Source organism: Equus asinus, chromosome 26 (assembly GCF_041296235.1).
Source record: "Equus asinus isolate D_3611 breed Donkey chromosome 26, EquAss-T2T_v2, whole genome shotgun sequence".
Taxonomy (NCBI): Eukaryota; Metazoa; Chordata; class Mammalia; order Perissodactyla; family Equidae; genus Equus; species Equus asinus.
This window is the reverse complement of record NC_091815.1, coordinates 36,049,822-36,073,137: the sequence shown is the minus strand read 5'-3', so window position 1 is coordinate 36,073,137 and position 23,316 is coordinate 36,049,822. Positions and strand designations below refer to the sequence as shown.

Here is a 23,316-nt window from a genome sequence, read left to right as displayed (position 1 = left end):
GTAAGCTGGTTTTACATGATAAAGCCACATCAGCATTGCCAACTCCATATGCCTTTGGATACTCTACAGAATATGAAGGAATTTCTGGCATTTAAACTTTAGTACAGGCCATCTATAAGTCAGGTTTCAGTCAACCAACCATGTAAACTGTTAGAAGCATTCTAATTGAGCTCACATTAAAGCCAAATCCATTAAGGTAATGGTAACAATATGGTAACCCCATATTATTAAATTTGCCTGATCCAAAGTTATATTCTTTCCACCATGATCCTGCAAGTGTTTCCCAGGTTTCTATTGAACACATAGGCAATATAGAAAAAAGGTAAACACTTCGTGACTACATTGGTTTTATCCAAAGAATGCAAAGTAGGTTAAAATTTGTCTAATTTTCTAAACAATGTAATTCACCACTGTATTAAGACTGCTCTGGCTGCCAAAACAAAATATCACAGAGTGGATGGCTTAAACAACAGAAATTTATTTTCTCACAATTCTAGAAGCTAGAAGTCCAAGATCAACGTTCCAGCAGATTTGGTTTCTAGTGAGGATCCTCCTCCTGGCTTGCAGACAGCTGCTTTCTTACGTTCTCACATGGCCTTTCCTCAGTTTGCACTGAGAGTTCTCTGGTGTCTCTTCTTATAAGATAACTAAACTTATTGGATCAGAGCCCCCACTCTTATGACCTCATTTAACCTTAATTACTTTCTTAGGGGCCTCATCCCCAAATATAACCACACTGGGTGTTAGGGCTTCAACATATGAATATGACATGACTCAAACATTCAGTCTATAACATTCCACCCCTAGCACCCTCCCAAATTCATGTCCTTGCATACAAAATACATGCATTCCACTCCAACAGTCCCCAAAATCTTAACTCATTCCAACATCAACTCTAAAGTCGAGAGTCCAAAGTCTCATCTAAATCAGACATGGGTGAGACTTGAGGTACAATTTACCCTGAGGCAAAATTCCTCTCCAGCTGTGAACCTTTAAAACCAGAAAATTCACATGCTTCCAAAATACAGTGGTGGGACAGGAATAGGGCAGACATTCGCATTCTAAAGGAGAGAAAGTGGAAGGAAGAAAGGGGTGATAGGTCCCAAACAAATCCAAAACCCAGCAAAGCAAATTCCATTAGATCTTAAGACTTGAGAATAATCATCTTTGGTTCAATGCTCTGCCTTCCAGGTCGTATTGTAGGTCAACACAACCAGGTTGCATTGTAGGTCACATTGTAGATGGCAATCATAGCACTTGCTGTAATGAGGAAGTCAAACCATAACTTCATGTGATATCTCCAGTAGAATGTAAAACTCCATAAAGAAGGGTATTTTTGTCTGTGTTTATAGCGTTTGTATCCCCAGCCTGCAGAACAGTGTCTGACACACAGTTGGCATTTTATAAACATCTGCTGGATAAATGAATGAATGCTCAATCCCCTTGGTTTGAAGGCGCTCTGAGCCTGGCTGTATAATTATGAGTAGTGGGTCTTGCGTCGGGAACTTGTCACTTCAATCTGTTGGGCTGCAATATTGAAGAGAATCACCTCCCTTTCTCAGAGCTTTTCATTCAAGGAAGTTCCCATTTTTGTGGAAGGAAAACCTTGCCCCGCCTTTGGCTCCTCCCCCGTGGAAGGAAGAGCCACGCCTCTGCGTTGTCACCGCCCCTTTTGCCGGCCGCTGGTCAACCGTGTTTCCCACTTTCCTCCACACCAATCATAACAAGGGCTTTATAATCCTGCCGTTTTACCCACTCTCTGAGCAATGCCTTCTTCAGCCGTTCTCTTAACCCCAGACTGGCCTCAAATGCGGCTTCCTCCATAAAGCTCCCTTTCAGCCAGCATCCCCGGGATATGAGCCGGTTCCCCTCCAACTGTTGCTCGCGTTCGGCTCAGATTCCCTCCCCGTTGAACTTACTCTAACATGGCCGCGCCCACTTAGCCTCTCTTTAGCCTTAGGATCAAAGTGCCTTAATGTACGCGACCCTTTCTTCCCCATCCCGCAGAGAGATCTGGGCAGGCATGAGCTTCTAGGAAGGTGAGCGGTTTGTGTACCGCCCCTGGCGGATGTTGCAAAGTCGGGGCCCAGCGGTTGAAGCGGCCTGGAAATGGGATGAAAAGGATCGTTTTCAATACCTTCTCATCTTGTGCCTTCCCACGAAAGGCGGAATAAAGAGCCTTCGCTCGCTGTACGGCAGTAAGTGGGAAAATGGCTGCTCCCAGTAAATATCCTCGAGTCAGGCGCGGATATTTTACGTCACAGAGAGGCGTCCGAGAGCCAGACTCTAGGTGTCTGGAACGACGCTGGATGGCCCTCGTCGACCGCCGTCCTTTCAGCTCCGGGGTGGGGGGGGCCTGTCAGCCGGGGAGGTGGGGCCGCGGGGCCGCAGACACTGAGGCAAAGCGTTCAGAGAAGTGGCTCCGCGGCTTGTCTCCAGCGGTGAACACGGACGTCACCGGTCAGGTCGGTGTCGGGTTCTGAGCGTGTTTCGGGGCCAGGGGAGAGCGCGTTAGGTTTTCTTTTTGTTCCGGAGCGCGTAGGGGTCGGTGTTGGGGGAAGCGGGTGGCAATCGTCGCTGGGGGTTCGGTGTTGGGTTTCCCCGCGGAGGGGGAGCCCGTGGGGTTCCGAGTTGGGACGAGGACGGGGAGGTCTTTGTTGGAGAGTAGCGTTTGGGGTGTCCGCGGTTGGGTGGAGGGGGAGTTGGGTCCGTTTCTGGACAGCGTTTGGGGAATCCGTGTTTATTGCTTATCGAACGCTTAATTTTAGAGATGGGGTGCCTGGTTCTCTTGCGTCCACGTTTGCTGTATATTTCTGCTGAAAATCTGTTTTCAGGTTCATCCCAACCCAAGTAATGACATCCCCATCCTCCTAAATACTCTTCCGAAAGAGGACTCTTGTTAAAATTTAGTATATTTCGCTTTTAATGTGGGGATCAGGTGTGTAGGTATTGGTATAATTTTATACATTCTTAGTCTAACATCCCAGCCTAACCATTTCCATACTGCACACTCTTAGGAAGTTTTCTTCTTTCTTTTCTTTTTTTTTTTTTAAACTCCTGCAGTTGTGTTCCATCGAGTGGGAGCTTTAATTTGGGGGGGACTGATGAAGACCCAGGTACAATACTCGCAGGAACGTCTGATAGATTTCCTTTAACCCGTTTTTTGTTTCTTTGACCAGATATGGTGTTTTTCCATATGTGTCTTGGACATATCTGGTTTATGCTTATTCCTAAATAATTATTATAATTGTCAATGGTGGGCTTTTTTTTTCCGTAAGACCCTGCTCTCTTATTTCTTCCAATTTTAGGTAACGCACAAGAGCAGAAATTAAAAAGATATACTTATTATATCATGTCCTTCTACTCAGATTATTACTAACAGCTTCTAAATTGATTCCTTTATGTTTTCTAGTTGAGCACTTTCGTCGCCTGCAAATAACTTTGGCCAGGTGGTGAGTGTATGGACTGAGGACTAAGAAGAACCTACTTCTGCCCATGATTTGGGTAGGTTAATGCCTGAGTCACCTTCTTCATTTGTGAAAAAAGCTGTCTTAATTCTCATAATTCCTACTTCATAGAGGCAATATGAAGATTAAATGGGTAAATGTTTTTTAAGTACAAGGTGGGGTACCTGGCACATAGTAGAGTCTGAATAACTGGTAGCTGTGACTTATCAAGTTTTTATTCCTCTAAAGACTTTTCCCCCCAGTTTTATTGAGGTATAATTGACATGTGACATTCTGTAAGTTTAAAGTGTATAATCTGACGATTTGTTACATGTATATATTGCGAAATGTTTGCCGCCATAGCTTTAGCTAACACCTGTGTTGCATCATATAATTACCATTTCTTTTTTGCGATGAGAACCTTTAATATGTACTCTCTTTGCAACTTTCAAGTTTATAATACAGTACTATTACCCGTCATCACTATGCTGTACATTAGATCCCCTCAAAGGCTTTTTATCTTTAAAATTATTTTCATTTATAATTTCTTCCTCTTTAAAATTTTCTTTGATTTATGTTGCTAGATTTCCCAATATCTCCTATTCCTGGAAGAAACCGTGTTTATCCGTAATGATCTGTTCTTTTAATATGGGACTGGATTCTATTTGCTAATATTTTATATTTTTGCATCTAGAAATAAAAAGATGTCTTGGATTTGCTTCAAAATAATCCAGTGATGGAAGAGGAGAGAGCAGTGGTGTAGATAAAACAAAGTTAGGTTTGCGTTGATAATTATTGAAGTCACATGGTGGATATGTGGAGTTTATCCTATTCTTTTCTTTTTTTGTACATGGGTTTTAATTAAACTGTTCCTTCTTCTTTTGCTTGAAATTTTTCATAATAAAAAATTAAAAAAATTTTTGCTTCTACATTTATAAGTGAAACTGGTCTGTACTTTTCTTTAGAAGTTTTTTCAAGTATAATACTAAACATGAAAACATAGAATATTACAGCACCCCAGAAGGCGCCATCTCATCTTAATCTCTTCCTTCGTCTCCGGAGGTAATTGTTATCTAAAACCGTCATATTGAATTTGTCTGATCGTTAACTTTATATAAATGGGGTCATATAGTACATGTTCTTTTGCCCCTGGCTTCTTTGGCTCAATATTTTGTTGTGAAATTCATCTGAGTTGTCGCATATAGCAGTAGTTCATTTCTCCTCATTGCTGTGTAGTGTTACATTGTATGATTATACCCCAATTTATCTATCCGTTCTGCTAGTGATAGACATTTGGCTTGTTACTGGCTTGTGACTATTATGAATGATGTTAATATGAAAATTTTTTCCCATGCATTTTGGTTCATTGGACTTCTGTGGGCTATAAACCTGGTAGAATTCCTGAAGTGTAGGGTATCCTAGATACAAGGAGAAATGACAACTGCCCAGTCATAATGGGAGATTCTTAACATGCCTCTCTCGGTAACAGAACACAGAGACAAAAAGCTAGAAGGCTATAGATTAATGGGATTAGTAAACTTTTTCTGTAAAGGGACAGATAGTAAATATTTTAGGCTCTGCAGATCGAATATTTGCCTACACCTACTCAGCTCTGCCATTGTAATGTGAAAGCATCCATAGAGAATATGCAAACAGATGGGTGTGGCTGTGTTCCAATAGATTATTTACAAAAACAGGTCACCAACCCACCATAGTGCCAACCCCCAAAAGATTAGAATAACATGATTAACAAACTTGAGCAATATAAAACACTCTGCCCAACGGTTTCCCCAAATGCACATAGAACATTTATAAACAGTTACCATATGGTGGACCCTAAAGCAAGTGTAAACAAATTTCAAAGGATTGAAATCATACAGACTGTTTTCTCTAACTACGGTGGAATTAGCTATAAAGTAATACCAATATGATGACTAGAAAGTGCCCATTTGTTTGACAAGTATGCTGTACACGTCTAAATAACCCATGGATCCATGAATCAAGGAAAATTACAGTGGAAATGTTTTGAATTACATTTTAATAATAATCCTTCATATCAACCCTTGTTGAATTCAACTAAAGTGGCCAGTGGAGGGAATTTATAGCCTTGAATACATATGTTAGAAAAGAAGGACGGATGAAAATCAGTGAATAAGTGTTTATAAGTATCTCTCTAGTTCTCTTTTTTCTAAACTATTGATTAGTATTTTGAAATACTGGCTTCGTACATTAGTAGAGAAACTTTTCCTCTTTTTCTGTGACCTACAAGAGTTTGCATAACCTTGGAATCATCTGTACTGTGAAGATTAGGTGAAACTCATCAGGCCCTGATGACTTTTTTGTTCTTAACTTTTTTTCATGGAAATTCAGAGTAGAGAGGATAGGATGATATCTGCCCGTCACTCGGCTTCAGTGATTATCAACTCACGGCTGATCTTGTTCATCTGTGCCTCCTCCGCTTTTGTTTTTCCCTTGGAGAGTTTCACAGCAAATTCAAGATTTCATGTCCTTAAACTTGTAAATATTCTAGTATGCATCTCTAACTGGTAAGGTCGTTTAAAACTTTGTAAGCAGCAGCTCATTTTCAAATGTATCAAAGTTAATAATAATTCTTTTATTTCATCCAATCCCCAGTCCATGTTCAAGTTTTTTTTCTGATCGTCTCAAAGTTGTCTTTGAACATTGGATTGTTTGAATCGTGATCCAGATAACGTGCCTGCATTCTATTTGCTTCTTACATCTCTTAGGTCTCTTTTATGCTGTGACAGTTCCTCTTCTAGTCTTTCTTTTGTCCTCACGCCTCTTAACATATTACGATAAGAAGTGTACAGCAACATTAATGAAGGATTCTTGCCTAAATAGTTAAATGTGGACATGCTCAAATCTCTAAATTCAGCTACCCAGTTTACAGGAAAAATTGAGAGTGGAGGAGGTGAGGAAGAATAAATTAAATATACCATGATGAAGCAATCAGCCAAATCCAGAAGGCAGTACATCCGGTGGGACAAATGACTTATTCCCTTCCTCCCTCCTCCCATTCCTTCCCAAAGCACATATGGTTATTGATTTCTAATGACTTGCCAACATCTTTAATTTTATTTCAAGTGGGAATATTTTTGTACTTAAAATTTTTAAATTTAAAAATGTTTAATTTTAATTTAAAAGAATCTTGTGCTTATTGAAAAAAAGGTAAAATTCACTTTTCTAGTCTCTTGGACCAGCCATAATAATTATTAACATTGTTAAGTTTTCTTTTGTAAATGTGTGTACACACACACAGAGAGATATCGATGTATTGCTTTACTTTTGCAGAAATACAGGATCGTACTACACACAATGAATAGAAATGTGCTTTGTTCATTGAGTTGTATATTATGGACATTTTTAATTTCAGTAAGTATGTTAAAATATTAAATTACTATGTAGTATTCCATTAGATGGATTGTAATTATTCATTCAACTAATCTTCTGTTAGTGGACCTAAACATATGTTTAGTGTACTTTACGTAAGTCTCTGCTCACTTTGCTGCTATTTTCTTTGCATAAATTCCCCAAAACAGAAAGCTGAGTCAGAAGCGATGCCTATTTTGAAAATATTCAGTACATAATTGAGAATATACCCAGTAATGTTCTACCATATAATACTGACAGTAAAGGAATGTTATCATATTTCATGTGTCGTTTTCATGTCAGTTTCAAGCACTGACTAAACTTATTTTTTACGATTGTCCATTTCTGTTACTTGGGTTTTATGCATCTACAGTAATATTGTGCAGACGATAGTTTGCCTCCTTTTCTCTGAGATTGGTAATTGCTGTTTGATTCTTTTCTCTAATTGCATTTGGAAGCATGGACCAACCAGTGACAAATGAGAATGGTAATTCTTGCACCCTTCCCATTCTGCGTGGGAATGCTTACAGAGAGTCACTGGCTCTCAACTGAGCATATACGGTGTTTGATTTATGCTTTGCTTTAGATTTTTTCCCTTTTTTTCTTTTCTTTTGGAAAGAAAGTGTTACGTACACAACTCAAGTGTCAGCGCCACTTCTCTACCCCGTTCCTTCCTCCTCCCCCATATGTAATCACTAACTTGAAAGTTTACCTTATAATCCTTTTTGGACTTTTAAGTATGTATGTATCTACAAACACTATATAATATTTTATGTACGTTTTAAAAGTTTATAAAAATTGTATTATACTTTATATATCCTTCTACCGAGATATATAGGGTTTAGTTTTGTTATTGTTAATCAGTGAGCTTTTTTTTTTTTTTTTTTTAACACTCCTGATACCAAATATATGGGAGTTTTACCCCATGCCAACAAATTCTCCAACTCCCTGGACACCAATTGGGTGTCCTAAAATTCAGCTCAGTTCTGACACTAACTACCAGGAGCCTGCAGAGACCCCACAGGATAAGAGCTCAGTCGCACAGGACTGCTCCCACTTCAGATGCCACTTGCAAGTCCCAGGTTGCCACCTGTACTTCTGACCAGTTGGCTATAAATCAGAGGTTTCCCTGCCTCCCTTCTCAGGTTCAGTAACTTGCTAGAATGGCTCATAGGACTCAGGAAGATACTTTACTTACTGTCACCAGTTTATTTAAAGGATACAAATGAACAGCCAGATGAAGAGCTGCATAGGGCAAGATCTAGAAGGGTCCTGAGCACAGGAGCTTCTGTCTCCGTGGAGTTGAGGTGTACCACTTGCCCAGTACCTCAAAGTGTTCACCAACTCAGAAGCTCTCCAAACCCCACGGTTAGGAGTTTTTATGGAGGGTCCATTACGTAGGCATGATTGATTAAATCATTGTCCACTGGTGATTAAACTCTATCTCCAGCCCCTCTGTCCTCCCCATAAGCCTAAGTGTGGGGCTGAAAGTTCGAGCCCTCTAATCATGCCTTGGTCTTTCTGGGGACCAGCCCCCATCCTGAAGCTATCTAGGGGTCCCCAGCCACCAGTAACCTCATTGGCATCTAAAAGATACTCATCACTCTGGAGATGCCAAGGGTTTTAGGAGCCGTGTCCAGGAACCTGGGACAAAGACCAAATATCTATTTCCTATTGTACCACAAGTCTAAGGAAGTAGCCGCTCCATTGCTAGGCTATTATGGGTTTGTAACAAAAGCAATACTGAGTTTTATGAACTGTTTTTTAATATCAATTTAGGCTTTTCTCCTCTAACCTATTAATTTATTTTATTAGCTACTTAGGCTGCCAACCTGACGTCCATGCCCCACTTTTTAAGAAAATCCCTATTTTATTTAGGTAGCCATCCATCTAGCAACTTGACCTTAACTTCAGTTCAGTAGGAAACGCAGATTAGTCTTACAACTCAGGGGGGTTCCATTGCCATTCTCTGTTTCATTGCTGTATTCCAGGCATGAGCATTTGGTGCAGCTCTGATCTGTTAGGTGTGAGGGAAAGTCTGCCAAGGAGCTTCTGGGGAATGGTTGGGTCCTTGAGCCTCCAACCCTAGAGATCTCAGTTCTAACCATTCCTGTATAAACACCTTTTCCTACCTCCCTCCTGCCCGTAAGGAGCTCTACATATGAGTTGTGTGCCATCCTTTTTGGGCTGGCCCTGCAAGGAGTCTAGACTCATGGGCCAAGACTGGGACAAAGCAGTGTCAGAATTAGAGATGGTGGTGGTATGCTTGCTCACTGCTATGTTTACCAGTCGGTCAGAGAATGAGTCAGAAATGAGGTCTCTAGGTGTGGAAGATTCAGGAGAGCTAGAGAAAGAGGCTGAGAATAATAATTTGCTGCCTCGAAGTGAAAACTAAATTCAAGTTGACCTCATGCTGTTGGTCTCCTTAGAGTGAGTTTCTAGCATGGCTCCAGAGCTTGGCTCTTGGGGAGACTGATCTCTGATCTGCTGCTTCTGAGGCAAGGGTGGGGCTGCCTGTGCATTCCTGCTTGTGTGGAAGGAGCTGGCTGGGTGTGCACAGTGAACATTACAAGAGCCAATTCCAAGGGCCGTATTTTGGCAAATGTGACTATATGGCCACCTCACAGGATGATGCACCAGGAAGTGAAGTTCTTAAAGTGCATGAGAAAGAGAACAAATTTGTATTGTGAGGCTGTTGGAAGAGAGAGATATTATAATGGAGAAAGGCATATATGGATTCTAATTCCCACATTGCTACTTAGGAAGGTTGTTAGCCTGGGCAACACACTTCGCCTCACCAAACCTTAGCTTACTTGTGTTAAAAATGGAGATAATACGGGCTGGCCCGGTGGTGCAGTGGTTAAGTTCGCACATTCTGCTTTGGCAGCCTGGGGTTCACCAGTTCAGATCCTGGGTGCAGACCTGTGCACTGCTTGTCAAGCCATGCTGTGTCAGGCATCCCAAATATAAAGTAGAGGAAGATGAGCGTGGATATTAGCTCAGTTCCAGTCTTCTTCAGCAAAAGGAAGAGGGTTGCACGGTAGATGTTAGCTCAGGGCTAATCTTCCTCAAAAAAAAAAAATGGTGATAATAATGAGTACCTTACAGAGTAATGTTAAGGAATACATAAGACACTGCTTATGATTTGTTAAGTACATTAGTCTTCAAACTGGGATAATTGCCTCGGTGCAATAAACAAAAAATTTAGGAGTATGTGGACACAGGTTTAAGTCACTTTCCAGAACCACTACTTCTATATGTTGTCTTCCCTAAACTTGATCTGTGTGAGAACTTGGCGGTGGACAGGACCATGAACTGGTTTTTGTTTCCCATCTCCTCTTCCACATCCACTCCATTCCACCTTTGGAAAAAAAAGACATTCCTCTTGACCATTCCATATCTTCCTGTGGAGCACGGCCCCAGGATGTAAAAACTTCCAGGGTGTTAAAGAGATGGATGAAATATTGGGGCCTTCTGTTAGAATGAGTCCACATGGTAAGAGAGAGCTGAGGCTCCAGGCACATGTCCTCTTGTAATTGAATTTGCTCCTCAATCCACAGGTTCTAATCTACAGGAATGAGACGTTTTCAGTAATAGAAGCAGAAGGAGGTTCCAGGCTTGGGAGATCGTCATTTCTGGCAGCAGCCTGACCTGAGATATTCAACCACAATTTCCAGGCAGGCCCAGAGTAGACAGAAGACAGAGCACGCCCTAGAGTTGCTGGTCCTTTCTTAAGAACAGGAGGAATGACCAAGGCCCAGGTGAGGTTTGTTTTACCTGTTTTATCCTTGATTTCCCAATGGACATGTGGAAGCTTCTAAAAGTCTGATGAAATGAGACAGTATATGTTGATAAAAATCAGGACCTGTCAGAAAATAAGTTTAGGCTATAACCTTAAAATCAGGGCAAATTAGGAAGCAAGATGTGTAGGTCATAGGGTTTGTACAAAATTCTTAACGTTGGAACTTAGGTAAGTGACTGTGTAAGACCCTGTGGGTTGCCTTAGCTTTGAACTTATGTCTGCTTTTCTCGGCAGCCGTAATAACAAGAAAAATGTGAAAAGTTACATGATTTGCAGTGTGTGTGAGGAGAAGGCAAACCAGTTCTTCAGAGGAAGTAAACATTTCATTGTTCTTCGGTCTTAAGAAATTTCTTTCCTTAGCTCTTCAGAGAGCTTTTTTTGGTAGACAGTGTCCTCAGTAACAGTCGTGTCATAAAGGCATATGGTGTTTCCTTTGGCTCTTTCTTCTTGTGTTCCTCCGAGTAGGCTAAGGAGGTGATGCCAGAGCAGAACTCCAGTGGACAAAATTCTTCAGAAGCAGCACACCTCAACAACAGAGCCTTCGGGTGGTCCGACTTTATCCAGGAGTGAAGTCTGGATTGTCCATAGAATAAGTGGGTTGTGTGATCTTTGAGTGGTCCTCCAGGAAGGAGAGTTCTCTCAACCAGATTTGTGTTACTGATTTGGCAAGAGACAGCTGCAGGTTCCATTCTTGGAGAACAGCTTGGATTACAGACGTGGACAATGCTCCCTTTATACCTTCTTAACCTCAGGTTCAAAAAATGAAGTCAGAGCCAATTATTCTTGTTTTGGTCTTCATATTTTTAATTATGCAAATGATACCTGGCTACATTTGCATGCAAGAGATTCAAGCAAGCAGAAGTATTTGCACCAAAAGAGAATATCCCCTCACACCTTTTTCCTGCCCAATCCCCACCCGAAGGATAACAAATGTTAATAATGTGGGTCTCCATCCAGTCCCTTTCTATAGTTGACGTGTGGTGGAATATGTCTATATTTATGTACATTTCTATATCCATACATATGTACTTATACATGTGTAATTGTGTATGTTAGGATGTTTGGGATCATATTATATACACTCTTTGGGAACTTGGTTTTTTTCACTTAAGAGAATGCCTTGAAGATCATTGCTATCAGTATTTTTTCATCTTCCTGATTGATTTAAATGTTTACGAGGTATTTTATCACATCTAACCCTGTCTGCTTTCGATGGACATTTAGATTATTGATAGGTTTTCACTATTGTAAACAAAGAAATAATGAACATTCTTACTGCACATTGTTTGATGTCTATGCAAATATTATTTTAGTACTTTTTTAAGCTGGGAAAATTAATTAGTAGAATTCTGCAGTGCTGTGATCTGAATGTTTGCATGCCCCCAAAATTCATATGTTGAAATCTTAACCCCCAAAGATGATGGTTTTAGGAGGTGTGCGGCGTTTGGGAGGTATGTGGGTCGTGAGGGTGAGGCTTTCATGAATGGGACTAGTACTCTTATAAAAGAGAATCCACAGAGATCCCTCACCCTTCCACCAGGTGAGGACACAGTGAGAAGGCACTATGAAACTTGTATGAGCCAGAAAGTGGCCGTGACCAGAGTGTGGCCATGCTGTCACCTTGATCTTGGACTTCCCAGCCTCTGCAACTATGAGAAATAAATTTTTGTTTATATTAGCTGCTTTGTCTGTGGTATCTTGTTATAGCAACCCAAGTGCACTGAGACACATGGTCCTATGGTATGTGAAATGGTCACAGTGTGCATCGTTTATCATGGGGAATATGAGCTGAACATGTTACCGCCCCTCTTTCCACATCATCTATTCCACCTCAGATTGCACTGGAATTTGTTATTACAGGGAGTGTTATCATTCGAGGATGTGGCTGTGGGCTTCACCTGGGAGGAGTGGCAGTTACTGGATCCGTCTCAGAAGGACCTGTACAGGGACGTGATGTTGGAGAACTACAACAACCTACTGTCAGTAGGTAGGGACAGCATCACCATCAGCTGCCTTTTCTTTCTCATTCAGTGCAACCTGTAGGATTCCTGAAGTATTTCATGGTTTGGGCTAAAGCATTGTAGGTGGTAGACTTTTATTCTCCTCTTTGATCGTAGAGTGTATGCTCTCCCTTCCCCAGTAAAAAGCTTTTACTTTACTGAAGCACAAATGATGTGGTCCCTGAAATATAACTTTTTCCAGTTTTCATAGATCCCCCAATCTTAAATACTTGGTGCTAAGTGTTCAATGACTTCCTGTTTACAGGATATCAAGCCATGAAGCCAGATTCTCTCTTCCGTTTGGAGCAAGGAGAACCACCATGGATAGCAGAGGGAGCAGCCCATAGTCAAACCTGTCCAGGTGAGTGAGTGAAAACCAAGAAAATGGGGAGAGATGACTCTAAAATTCCGGCGGGTCAGTGAAGGGGTGACGCTGTTGAAATGTTCGGAGAGCTTTTCTTACACTACTTGGCAACCCTGACCTAACGCCTCTCTGCGTCTCTGTTGTTTATCACGGTTGTTCTTCTTTCCCTGCTGTTTAAGGATGATGACTTCCTTTTTTTAGGTTTCTAGATCTGATGACAGTCTTTCTCACCTAGGACCTTGATCTCTTAACCTGGTTCTAGTCTTCCTGGTATGCACCTGTCTTCTCCTTTTCTTTGTCTGCAGCAGTCTCACTTCCTCTTCTCCACCTTACTTGCGATAAAATTCGTCTCACTACCCATACAGATCGCTTTGCACTTAGCACTGCTGTCTACTTCTCCAATGTCTCTGCCCCTTTTAAAAGGGCTGATGGCCCTCCCTGACAATCCGCCTCACCTTGGTTCATCTGAAAACCACACACACCTTGTCTCTCAGGGCACCTCTCTCTACTTCTTCACCCACTGCTTTCCCAGCTGCCAGGTTCTGTCTTTTTAAATCTTCTGCTTGATTCTCATATTACAATTTTAATTCATTCTCAAGGCCTAAGCTCTCTGTTCCCTGCCGGAGAGCCCCAAATTGACCTAATCTGTACTCCAAGCCCCTGCATGTTGCAAGCCACCAAGGCAGCTGTCCATGATGTCCTACTTCCTATATGTGAAGCCGGTTCCTCCTTTCTCTCAGTGATGTCTTCACCACCCTAGAGTGTATCATATATACCGAAGATTTAAGCTCTGTACTCTGACAGATACTCCTGAGTTGACATTTACCTAGCTATGGTCTAATCTGCCTTTTAATTCTGTATTTTGCCTGGACCCAGGATAATTATCCTGTGAAATCCTTTCTCCTTCAGCCTCAGTGTCAGAACCTGAGACTGTTTTTCCTCCTGATGGATCCTTTTCCTCCTGTGCATTTTATTTATGTTCCGCTGTCCTGCTCTGTGCCGTGGCACCTGGCCACCTTTGAGTTGCCTTGAGTCTTCCCTATTTGGTCTGCTGTATTATTTCTGAAGGTCTCTGCTGTTCCTATTAACTGTCATTGGTTTGAAAAGGCCATTTGGAAATTCCATACTCTCAATTCCCACCTCAAAGTAGGCTGTGATAATTTCAACTCGCACTGCCCCAATTGCTACATACTTTAGCTGGTTTCACTGTTTCTCTTCGTCCTTTTTTTTTTGTTTTTATTTTTTTGTGAGGAAGATTGTCCCTGAGCTAACATCTGTGCCAATCTGCCTCTGTTTTATGTGGGATGCCACCACAGTGTGGCTTGGTAAGTGCTGTTAGGTTTGCGCCTGGGATCTGAACCTGCGAACCCCAGGCCACCTAAGCAGAGTGCGCGAACTTAACCACTACGCCACTGGCCAACCTCTTTAGTGTTTTTCTTAGTCCCTTTTGATATTAGGCTGCATTCCTCTGTGGGTAGGGAAAGCAGTGGAACTTGATGAGAAAACATGAAGAGTGAGAGTTGGTTGGAAAAACAAGAGATCTACATATATTTAGACATTGAAAAGACCCAGCCAAATAGAATGAGAAATATCAGAGCTATGAGAGGAGGAGAGTCAGAAGATGTCCCAGAAACAAGTGACATACTTATTCCCAGGAGGAGAAAGTGATAGGTTTTGTTGAATGTCAGAGATAATGTCAGATAATTTGAAGACTGGCATCTCTGCATTTGACTGTGTGCATTTTTCCATCCCGGTACTGCGTTCTTTCACTCTGAGCTCTTTTTCTTTCCATGAAGTTCCAGTGCACACTTGGAACACCCTTTTTCCTGACTTCCTGTCTACACCACACTAACTCAGTCATGATCATCTATTTTTTTTTATTGTTATTGATAGGTTACAATCTTGTGAAATTTCAGTTGTACATTAATGTTTGTCAGTCGTGTTGTAGGTGCACCACTTCACTCTCTGTGCCCACCCCCCACACCACCTTTCCCCTGGTATCCACTAAAACTGTTCTTAGTCCATAATTTTAAGTTCCTCATATGAGTGGAGTCATACACAGATTGTCCTTCTCTCGCTGGCTTATTTCACTTAACATAATTCTCTCAAGGTCCATCCATGTTATTGCAAATGGAATGATTTTGTTCTGTTTTGCAGCTGAGTAGTATTCCATTGTATATATGTACCACATCTTCTTTATCCATTCGTCTGTTGCTGGACACTTAGGTTGCTTCCACGTCTTGGCTATTGTAAACAGTGCTGCAATAAACATTGGAGTGCATAGGACTTTTGGGATTGCTGACTTCAAGCTCTTTGGATAAATACCCAGTAGTGGGATGGCTGGATCATATGGTAGTTCTATTTTTAGTTTTTTGAGGAATCTCCATACTGTTTTCCATAGTGGCTGCACCAGTTTGCATTCCTACCAGCAGTGTATGAGGGTTCCTTTTTCTCCGCAACCTCTCCAACATTTGTTGCTATTAGTTTTAGATATTTTTGTCATTCTAACAGGTGTAAGGTGATATCTTAGTGTAGTTTTGATTTGCATTTCCCTGATGATGATCATCTATTTTTTTTGTATTGTTCTATTGATTGGTGTGAGGCTTCTGTATCTGATTCTTCCTTACTTAGTGTAGACTACATAATCCTTCACTGACACCGTCACTTGAGTCCACTCCTTATATCTTTCTTAAAGGCAGGTTTAGTTTTGTTTCATTTTGGTTTTAATTTTGTTTTCGTTTCTTTTTCTTTTGCTGAGGAAGATTTACCCTGTGCTAACATCTGTTGCCAGCCTTCTTCTATTTCGTATGCATGTCGCCACCATAGCATGGCCACTGACAGAGAAGTGGTCTAGGTCTGCACCCAGGAACCAGACCCAAGTCACCAAAGCAGAGCACGCCAAATTTAGCCACTCGGCCACCAAGGCTGGCCCTTAATTTTGTTTTTTAATCAGAGATGTGTGTAAACCATGTGGGAGCTTGTTCAAGCTGCAGGCTTTGTCTCTTGAAATTCGGCTTCTGATTTACTAGATCCAGGGAATGACCTGAGCATGTGAAGTTTGAAAGGCTTGCCAGGCACTTCTGCTTTGATCCGTGTAGTTGAAGAACCACCACTCTAATATGCTCTGAGAGAGATTCCGATGTAATGGAGGACAGAAATACCTTCCAAGTTTAGAAGTCCCAGTTGGAAAGGGTTGGCATAAGTGCATAAAAGTCTAAAATTTTTAGCATTTGGTTATGAAGGCCAGACAGGGACTGTTTTCCAAAATTATAGAAAATTGAGCTTTGATAGTGTTACAGAGACAAATAAGTGCTTTTTTGGGGAAGCATGATAAAATAATTTCTGCATTAAAGGTATCTGGATTTTGAATAAAAATGATGATGAAAGACCTTGTGCATCAGTAACAATATAAAAAGAAGACTTTGCAGATGGAAATGAGGAAGGCGATGTGGGTCAGTGTGAACAGATTGGCCTGTAGGAGATTATGTGAAAGGAAATGGCTGATTACTCTGGATTTTATGTTTATTATTGGCTTAGAAAGTGTGAATTTGGTTTTGTTTTACCTTTTTTTGCTAGTTCTAGAGAGTCTTGCTTGATAGCTGGATAGTAGCATTGTAACAATAGGAAGGTATAGCTTGGAGTTCTAGGATAAATGGAAGATAAGGCAGATGAATGTTTTATTCCTGAATGGAGAATGATTCTTCAGAATGTCTTAATTGATGGGTTCCAGAGATGATGTAGGAACAGAGGTTAAGGAAGATTGTGGCATTAGTTGAAAGAAGTAAATTTGGAGATGACTGTATCAAGGAGACTATAATGGCAAATATAGAGTATGATGGTCTATACCTGTGCTGTCCAGTGTGCTGGCCACTGGCCATTTGTGGCTACTTAAATTTGAAGTTAATCAACATTAAGTAAAATTACAAATTCAGTTCTGCAGTCACTCTAGCTACATTCAAGTGCCCAATAGCCATACATGGCTGTTGGCTGCCATATTGGAAAACACAGATATAGAACATTTCCATCATTACAGAAAGTTTTATTGAACAGTGCTATACACAGTTACCATATGATTAAACTGATTGGAGAAAGTGATATTTCCACCTACGAGTACAACTGTAACTCTTCTCTGGGATATGGGCAGATGGCCCAGGGACCTATTTTTAAATTCCATATGGACGTATACCTGTCTGGATATATTGGACCAGGTGAGGTTGTATCATACCTACATAGAAAGTTGGAGTATTGACTATATACGGTATTAGTCTAAGTAGGTGATTAGTGATGTGGGAAAGTTTAATTTTGGTATGCAGTTGGAATGAGAAGGAAAAGATTTAGTAACAAGGTGATTATTGAATATTTTACCAGTGATCTTGGAATGAGATGCTGTGGATCCTACATTCTGATTTCCCAATTCCAACCATTTGTTACTCAAACCCATGGTGCTTATTTGTTTGATCTGCATAGATATGGTTTATCTGTGGATGGGCTCATCATATTCTCTGCATATCCCTCTCCCAAAGTTCTGAAACTTGGAGTGCATGAAGCTATTGTCTTGGGCCTTCCTCTTTCTCTATCTCTTCTTCCTAAATTATCTTACCTAGTCCCAGGCAGTCAAAATATTTAAGTAACGATTATATACTCATGACTTAAAATTGTTATCTTAAATCTAGACTTCTCTCCACCTCATAGATCTAACTGAGTACTTCATATTCTCTCTTGAATTAGTCTTCTCAGACATGATGTCTGTCTCAAAATGGAGCATTTGATTCCCCCCAAATGTCAAACCTGTCTCCCAGACCTTCCTTATCTTATTAAATGACACAGCACCTACATAGTTGCTTAAACCACATATCGAGGAGCTATCCTTGATTCTTTCCTTTTCTACCTCCAACATTAGTTCTGACAGTGGATCTTGTCTTTTCCACCTCTATACTGTGTCCTTTGTTGTACATTTCTCCATCTCCATGGTACTCATTCATGCTGAGGCTTCTGTTAAGTCTTGCCTGAACTCTGAGAATAGCCTCCTGTGTATTCTCTCAACAATTTCATCTCTCCAGTTCATTCTCCATACAACAGTCATGTGAACTTTTAGAAATATCAATTCAGAAAGTGGTGTATTCCTGCCAAAAAATGCTCAGTGGCTTAGATAGAGAAAGACAATCTCTGTATAACTCCACTCACATGTGGGAGTTAAACATGTGGACAAAGAGAACAGATGAGTGGCTTCCAGGGGAAAGGGGGCTGGGGGGTGAGCACAAAGGGTGAAGGGGTGCACCTGCAACACGACTGACAAACAATAATGTACAACTGAAATTTCACAAGGTTGTAAACTATTATAATCTCAATAAAAATTTTGAAAAAAAGTGCTCGGTGGCTTATTGCCATTGCTCTTAACATAAAATCCAAATTTCTAACAAAGTCTTTCTACATGATCCATATGTTCTCAATTCTACCTGCCTTTCCAAACTTACCTATTTCTATTTCACTCAGTCTTAGGATGGTCCAGGTACACCACTCTCTTATATTTCTTGATCATGCCTAAGTCTTTTCTGCCTCTAGGTTTTTGCACTGGCCATTCCCTCTTCTTGGAAGGTTCTTCATCTAGTTATTTGCATAACATTGCTCATTCTTATCCTATGATGCCAGCTCAGCTTTTCTTTTGGAGATGACTACCTTACCTAAGATTGGCCTACCACTACTCTACCACCATGTCATACACCATTTTTTGCATCCTGTAGTTTTCTTACTTCTTTGCTTACCTGTTGATTCTCAGTCTTTCGCGCTCTCTCTTTCTCTCTTGTTACTAGAATGACAGCTCCTTGGAGACAGAATATATTAGTCACTTTATGAGTAGTATATTCTAATTCTGACATTCTGATTTATTCACAAACACCAGCCCATTCAATGTTTATTGGATGAATGGATCCATCCTCTCCATCTTCTTTGTTCTATTCCAATCCCAGTGTGGTTCTGTTTCTGCTCTTCTGCCAATTTTGCAAGGTCCTATTTGGAATTAAGTCCAAGTTATATTTATTCATTGTAGATTATACATCATTATTTCTAAAGTAGCTGTCTTTTCTTTTACTGTTTTATAATATTCTCTTTTTTCACAGGGCATAGGATACATTTCCATAGGGTACATTTCTTTTAGACTGGGATCTTATAAGAGCTAGCTCAAACCATGGCATTTTTTTTTTTTACCTTTTTTCCTCCTAAAATTATCATGGATGTTTTCATTGTTCTTTTTCCTAGAAGAAATATGGGAGATTGACCATACGCAGTGGCACCCAGAAAACCAAAACGAGATTAAAACTTTGGAAAGATGTCAGCAGAGTTATGCACTTGCAAATAATTTTGATGTATGCAAAAGTCTTGTTCCTTTAACACAAAGGCACAATAAGTTTGGCTCACATTGTAAAAGTTTGAAATCACATTTAGGTTTTGTAATCCAGCATACAAGATATGCAGGAAAGGATTCTGACGAATTTAATGGATATGGGAAATCGTCTCTCTACATCCAGCATGATAAAACTCTCACTGGAATTAAATACCATGGATGTGTTAAACCCAGTAGCACTAAATCACAGCTCAGTGACCATCAGAAAACTTATCCAGGAGAGAAACCACATGAATGCAGTGAGTGTGGGAAGGCCTTCTCCAGGAAGGCACAGCTCGTTAGACATCAGAGAACTGAAAGAGGAGAGAAACCCCATGGATGTGACGAATGTGGGAAAACATTCATGAGGAAGATTCAGCTCACCGAACATCAGAGGACTCATACAGGAGAGAAACCCCACGAGTGTAATGAATGTGGAAAAGCCTTTTCCAGAAAGTCACAGCTTATGGTACATCAGAGAACTCACACAGGAGAGAAACCCTATGGATGCAGTGAATGTGGGAAAGCCTTCAGCCGGAAGTGCCGGCTCAACAGACATCAGCGATCTCATACTGGAGAGAAACTTTACGGATGCAGTGTGTGTGGGAAAGCCTTTTCCCAGAAGGCGTACCTCATTGCACATCAGAGACTTCACACAGGAGAGAAGCCTTACGAATGCAGTGAATGTGGAAGGACCTTCTTTTTTAAGTCAGACCTGACCAAGCATCAGAGAATTCATACGGGAGAGAAACCTTATGAATGCAGTGAGTGCGAAAAAGCTTTCAGAAGCAAGTCAAAGCTCATTCAGCATCAGCGAACTCATACAGGAGAGAGACCATATGCATGCAGTGAATGTGGCAAAGCCTTTGCCCACATGTCAGTTCTCATTAAACATAAGAAAACTCATACAAGAGAGAAAGCTATAAATCCACTGAAGATGGAGAAAGCTGGTTCAGGCAGTCGTAGATCTTTATACATGAATGAACTCGCACAGGAGCAAAATGCTATGAACACAGTGCCTGTAGAAATGTCTTCTTCAGGGACTCAGACCTTATTAAACCTCAGTGAGCTCCTAGGGGGTAGAAATGTAGTGATTGTGGAACAGCCATTTCCAAGAAGTCAGCCCTCAGTAGATAATCAGGAATTTGCGCAGGGAATAAGCCTTGCAAATGCAGTGAATGTGACAACACCTTCAGTAATAAATTATGTCTTATATGTTACGGATATTGTGTAGGAAAAAAAATCCCCTGAAACCAGAAATGTGGAAAAGCCTTTAGCAAGAATCCTCCACGAGTTAAATGTCAGAGCTCACTTAGGACAGAAATGCTGTGGATGCAGTGGTTGTGGAGAACACTTCCGTGAGAAGTTAGACTTATTAAATATTGGTGAAAGCATATTGCGGAGAAATGCAGCTACTGTGGGGAAGCCTTTTCCCGGAGGTGATATCACAGTTGGTATCAAAGAATTCCCACAGGACTAAAACCTTTGGAAAGAATGTGATGGTTTTCAATGATAAATTGTACCGCATCACATGCCAGAGAAGCAAAGAGAGACAACTCTAGAGACACTGAATGTGGAAAACATTTTTAGTAAAATGTAGAAGAACTCATAGAGAAGAGAAACCCCTGAAAGCAATAAAAGATGGAAATTCTAACACCAAACTAACTCATGAGTCACAATTTTACACCTTGGGAATCTTGGAAAAACTTCTTTAATAAGTGAAACCTTCTGGACACCAGGAATTGCATTATGTAATGAAAGCATGCAAATACATTGAATTTGTACAGCTGTATTAGTTTCTTATGGCTGCTCTAACAAATTGCCACAAATTTTGGGTCTCAAAACAACACCAATTTATTATCTTACAGTGCTGGAGGCCTGAAGTCAAAATGCATCTTCCTGGGCTAAGAGCAAGGTGTGGGCAGGGCCGCATTTCATTTTGGAGGCTCTAGGGGAGAATCTGTTTCTTTGCTTTTCCGGCTTCTAGAAGCTGCCCAAATTCTGTGGCTCATGACCCCCTTCCACCCTCAAAGCCAGCAATGGCTGGTCAACTCTTTCATCACTGTAACACTGATTCTTCTGCCTCCCTTGTCCGTGTTTAAGGACCCTTGTGATTCTATTGGGCTCAGCCAGATAATCCACGATAATTTCCCCACTTAAAGTCAGCTAATTAGCATCTTTAACTCTGCTACTTTGAGTCCCCTTTGCCTTATAATCTAACATATTCAGAGGTCCTGGAGATTAGGATGTGGACATCTTTGGGAGGCCATTATTCTGCCTACTACAGACCACGCTTTGGTACCCAATGATTCATGTCCATCCCGCATACAATATGCATTTACCCTATCCTAACATCTCCAAACGTTTCAACCCATCACAGCACTAACTCAAAGTCCAAAATCTCACCTAAAATTTATCAGCTCTAAAGTGCCAAATCTCATCGTCTAAATCGAGTATTGATGAGGCTCTGGGTACTATCCATCCTGTGGACAATTCCAGAGGCACATTTCCTGGCTGTGAACCTGTAAAACTCTAGAAACAACTTATATGGTCCTAAAATACTAAATTCCATCTTCTTACCTTAATTCGCCTTTACCATGTAATGTAACATATTTACAGGTTCTGGGAATAGGACATGGACATCTTTAGGAGGCCATTATTCTGCCTACCAAAAAACATTAGATTTCAGAGAATTTACACTGCAATAAGTTCCTACCTCGCCATTAAATAAATTTGAAAAAGTTTGTTCCCAGAGAAGTATTCATGGTAATTATGATCGATCTAACATTTTTTTCTATAGTCTGAATCTTATGCTGTGATTGTTAGATATGAATACCATGGAATGCTCTTGAAATGTATAAATCAAATTATCAGCACTGGAAAATAACTCTTAAATGTCCTAAAGGAACATGAGATTTATGCTGCGGGAAATGCTGCCAAACATCTTTGTATCTATTCTAAAATTGTGTAAATTAACATATCTGCATATACCATGAGGCACCTAAATACTGACCCGTGTTTTTCACATCCAATCCCAATAACCTCCTTTTCCTTAACAATAAATGTTTGATTTGTATACCCTCCCATCTTAAATAACTAAAAAGAATGGAATACGTGAATGGACTTTTCAAGATATTGGGTGATGGGAGCTCAGGACAGCTATCTCTGGGAGAAAGGCAACAAATGAAGTGAGCCTTACGATTGCCCCAGCTTACTGCTTGGAGGGAGTTTCCATTCTGCAGTGTAGGGAGGAGGAACCTAAAGAGATCCCAGCAGTCTGCCTGAATTGAGACAGAGTTTAGAGTTTGGAGAATTCAAGGTGGCTCAGATTCGTGGCGCAGATTACAGGAGAGGCGAGATCTGCACCCAGAGAGTGAGAGTTACAGAGTTCTAGAGAGTTCCCCCACAAGTTTTTAAGTTGTCATCAGCACATATATGTGAGGAAGCTCCCTAGGCTGGAGAAAGAATCACTGGAAATGAACAGGCAGAACCATCCTTGGAGGTTGCCCAAGGTTGGGAATAATTTATTTCCACCAGCTGGAATGGGAATGCCTCCTAACATTTGGAGAATCACAGTGGAAGTTCAGAAGAGTCTTGCCTCAGTGGGTGGCTCTTTGGATCTAGACTAAAGGCTGCTCTGAACCCTTCTAACAAAGTATAAATGCAAGCCCCTAAAGGACCAAACTGTTTCCAAGTAATTTGTTTCCTAGAACAAAGCCCAATAGTAAAGGATTAGAAAGCAATCCATCAGCCAGTAATGTAAAATTCACAACATCTGGCATCTAATCAAAACCTACCAGGTATGCAAAGAAGCAGGAAAATAGGAGCTATAAACGTGAAGAAAATCGATAGAGACCCAGAAGTGGCACAGGTTAGAGAAGTGGCAGAAAATGATGTTAAAAACAGCTGTTATAGATATTCTATATGCTCAGGAA

General features: G+C 40.8%; 1 protein-coding gene and 1 long non-coding RNA gene across 2 annotated transcripts in view; both read left to right on the top strand.

Moving 5' to 3' along the window:
* LOC106825268 (zinc finger protein 615-like) overlaps positions 1-22,460 on the top strand; it is a 41,187-nt gene extending 18,727 nt beyond the window's left edge. Inside the window, exons 7-10 of the mRNA XM_070498758.1 lie at positions 10,578-10,597; positions 12,499-12,625; positions 12,904-12,999; positions 19,258-22,460. Coding sequence (XP_070354859.1) covers positions 10,578-10,597; positions 12,499-12,625; positions 12,904-12,999; positions 19,258-20,615 — 1,601 coding nt within the window. The 3' untranslated portion in view covers positions 20,616-22,460. The remainder of the gene's footprint in view (positions 1-10,577; positions 10,598-12,498; positions 12,626-12,903; positions 13,000-19,257) is intronic.
* Positions 2,282-4,386, top strand: LOC123281340 (uncharacterized). The gene is made up of 3 exons (XR_006520778.2): positions 2,282-2,465; positions 3,413-3,504; positions 4,141-4,386. It is a non-coding gene; the product is annotated as an uncharacterized lncRNA (long non-coding RNA).
* Positions 22,461-23,316: the final 856 nt, after the last annotated feature.